Genomic DNA, 3,657 nt, shown 5'->3' on the forward strand with positions numbered 1-3,657 from the left:
CCCCCCCCCCCCCCTTTCCTTCCTCCCTACCCATGTTTCCATCCGTCTGTCTTTGCTTTGCTCAGGTGTCCGGCCAGTGTACGCAAACAACAGAGTTCCAGTCCTCCAGAGGTGTGGGGGCCTGAATGAGCCTTTGTCCCCAGGGCATGGGGCTCGAGAGGGGGCCATAGGTGCCAGCCAAGGAGGGCTAAATGATGGAGCCAGGAAGGTGAAGAGGGAGTCAGAAGGAGGTCATTGTTTACCCCCTACTTTGACACCGGCAAAAGGATACATTGAGGAGAAGGCCAGCTCTGGCTTTGGACCCACCAGGAAACGCCAGCTCTGCCTCAAGGCTGAAAAAGAGGACACTGAGTGGGAGGAAGGAGAGAGGCTGTCCCACCCAGAGAAAAGAGCAAAGATTTCTACTGGTAAGAATTTCTTAAACATGCATCGTCACCCACAGCCCCTTCCATATTGTTCAAATCCTCTCCCACCTTCATCTGCATTTCGTGCATCTCTCTTATTCTGCCCATTCTTTCCCCTTCATCTCATGTTATGCTGAGCACGGTCTCATCCCTTGTTCTTTAAAAATAAGTCCTTCTATTGCTTTTGTCACTTCCTCCTTCCCAATCAATCCCACCTTAAACCCGCTCCATCACAACCCCCCGCTCTTTCCCCGCTCTTTCCCCCTTACCACTCTCTGTCCCATCTTTCGCTCTGTGTGGCTGCCAGCTCAGAGAAGTATTTAATCCTGCCTTTGAGCGGAGAGCGAGAGAGAAGCGAGGAAGAGGGACAGCCATTCTCTCTCTCTCTTCTTTCAGCGCTGACGTTCCTCCACTGCGCTTACCCACCCTCTTCAAAGCTGCTTTATTCTTCTCTTTTCATCTCCTTTCTTTTTTTCCCTCATCTGTTTGGGTTTCCTTTTTTTCTGGCATGCGGGATCACGCTTGCTCTCCCCGGCACTGGAAGACGAGTCAAATACCCGTCCCCAGTGAATTTCAAGGGGGAGAACTCTCCCTCAGCTTCTCTAGTCTTTCTTGCTTTGTCTCTCCGCCCTATTCTTGACTCCTCTTTTCCTTTTAGTCCTCAATCTCTCTGTTTCACATCCAGCTCCCTGCCTCTCTGCATTTGTATTAAATGTAAGGCTTAGAGAGAATTTTACAAGCCATAAGAATGTAGTGATTAATGGCCTTAGTTCTTTGTGCTCAGTTGTCGGCAGGTCTGTAAGTATGTACATACAATAGTGTTTTGTGCTGCAGAAGATGAGAGTAGTGTCTTTTGGAAGAGTGAAAACCTTTTTTACATCCAAAATGCCAACCCACAGACACTTTGAAGAAAAACTAGTTGTTTAAGCTTGCCCACAATGCATTGCAAAGTTTATCTATTGGGGTTTTCATAAACTTTGTTAGTGAGGGATGGTCATTTTCTTTTATCTAATCTTAATTCAAACTTGAAAACATTTCAAGGTTTTCACAGGACAAAGCCTTTCTAGGCAATATGTAGTTGTATACTAGATATGGCCAACAATACAAAGTCTGTGTTTATCTGCAGATGAGAGTGAGCAGCCCAGTCCTGACGAAGATGACGACGAGGTTCGGAAGCTCAAGGTCTGCATTGAGCTGAAGGGACTGCGACTCAGCAAGCCCGCTGCCGGCGCAGCTTCCCCTGACGCGTCACTAATCAAACAGGAGAGAGCATGGCCCCAGCCCCGATTAGTAGCCCCGGTCCAGAGCCTACGGGAACGCAAGATTAGGCCTGGTGAGCCAGAGGACAGAGCCGCAGCGCATAGAGCCGAGATCAACAGGAAATGGGGCTGCGAGAAGCTTCTTAATGGTAAGAATGAACCGCCAGCCGAGCAAACCGCTGCTGTAACTCAGAGTTCAGCTTGGGTAACGGAAATCTATCTTTGGCTCACGTTTCACTTTCTTGTTGAGCGGTCTGACTTTTGGGGGATTTCCCGTGATCCTTTTGGGAGGGGGCAGAGGAAATGAGCTAGAGAACACTTCCTCCAGCCTGAGGAGACGCAAGGGAATAAGAAATGGGACATGGGGACTGAAAAGCTAAAAAAAAATCCTCCCCCCTGTGGTTTTGGACTTTTTGTTGAGCTGGTCAACAGCAGGCTCTGTAAGAACTATGAAAGTGTGAACGAGGGAAGTGGCTGGTGGAGATATGCGTGGGCAGGTGTAGTGTGACTAATCAATGATTTTTCTTTCTTTCCCCTGAAGACCTGTCACAGGAAAGTGTGTGTGTTTGTGCGTGTGCGTGTGCAAATGCAGCAGGGCTTTCCCTTATTCAAGTGCCCAAACTGAGATAGACGGAGTTACAGCTGAAGAGAGAATAAAAGAGCATGAGAAGATTAAAGGAAGTGAATAAAGCAAGAGAGATTTTGGTTTCATGTTTTCTACAGAAACCACAGGCTGTGATTGGCCACTGAATTTTTTTTTTTTTTTTTTCACCTTTTGAGATAACATCACCCTGGCAACAGTTGTGATTTTACAATGAATGTTATTCCACTGTGTGTCTGTCAAGGCTGTGGTCTTTCCTTTCTTTTTTTTCAGAACTCCACTAATTGGATAAAACACATTCACTCTCTGTTAGTCTCGTATTCTAAAAGGTTTCCTCTGCAACAGAGGTTGCATTGATAGTGTCTGTATATATTTCAGCATTAGCAAAATATATAATTTCACTTTCCTCCTCATTGGTTCTCAGCCGAGTACTGATTTAATGGACTGTTTATTTTAAAGGTTCTATTGTCACACAAATCAGACCTAGACCACATTCCTAGTAGTTATAAATACTTTGCCGTGATCCTTAGGAGGAAATGTATTTCCATTTAGATAATAAACGGCTCTTGATATTTTGGTTTTATAGGCATGTTTTTATTTTTTGTGTGACTATGTACCATAAGAGGCTGAAACCAGAATGTATGTGTGTGTGTGTGTGTGTGTGCGCGTGTTTATTTAAAAAAAGAAAAAAAATATCCTGAGCGAGCAGGCATGCTGCGCTCCCAGACAGCTCTCTGCGCTCATTAATAAACCAACAGAGGGTGAGAGATGGCCTTGCAATACCTTCCCGTCCTCCCCTTCCTCTGAGTTCTCACACTATCAGCCGCTCACTCTGCCTCCCTTTTCTCTCTCTTCCTTTTCCAGGAGTAGCTACTTCTCCCCTTCCCCCCAGCCAACTGAAGGACAGAGCGCTACCGCCGGGCTCCTTCTCAGGTGACCATGGCCTTAAAGAGCCCAGGAGGGTCCCCCCATCTCTGGCCCCAGAGCCGTCCATGGGAGGCTCCCCTCCCATCAAACCCCGTCGCCATAGTGACACAGACAAACCCAAGGGCAAGCGGCCATGCAAAACCAAACACACCAGTCAGAGGGAGCGAGAGCGGGAGAAAAGGAAAGAAGCCACAGCTAACAGCCCAGGCCAGCGTTGTGTGGCTGATCAGGGAGCAGCTGAAGATGACAAGGTGAGTGCTTATAGGGTGTCTGGCCGGGATACGGGAGTCTGGATGTTTGCAGCAGCGGAGTCCGTTTCAGTATGCCTGTCAGCGCCTCTGATTATGCAGCCGGGAGAGGGAGGGAAGGCGAGAGGAAGAAAGTATGTTTAAAATGTTTAGAGGGCTTCTCGAGCTTTGACCTCCTCGTGCCCTTATCGACTCCCTGTGGAGCGCCTCCATGCACG

The 3,657-nt window shown here is 47.7% G+C and overlaps 1 protein-coding gene across 1 annotated transcript in view; it reads left to right on the top strand.

Annotated features, from left to right (window-relative positions):
* The window catches only part of bcor (BCL6 corepressor), a 29,912-nt gene that overhangs the window by 15,962 nt on the left and 10,293 nt on the right, over window positions 1-3,657 (top strand). The window contains exons 5-7 of the mRNA XM_034886030.1: window positions 11-407; window positions 1,531-1,812; window positions 3,129-3,442. Coding sequence (XP_034741921.1) covers window positions 11-407; window positions 1,531-1,812; window positions 3,129-3,442 — 993 coding nt within the window. The remainder of the gene's footprint in view (window positions 1-10; window positions 408-1,530; window positions 1,813-3,128; window positions 3,443-3,657) is intronic.

This window comes from Etheostoma cragini, chromosome 11 (assembly GCF_013103735.1).
Source record: "Etheostoma cragini isolate CJK2018 chromosome 11, CSU_Ecrag_1.0, whole genome shotgun sequence".
Lineage (NCBI taxonomy): Eukaryota > Metazoa > Chordata > Actinopteri > Perciformes > Percidae > Etheostoma > Etheostoma cragini.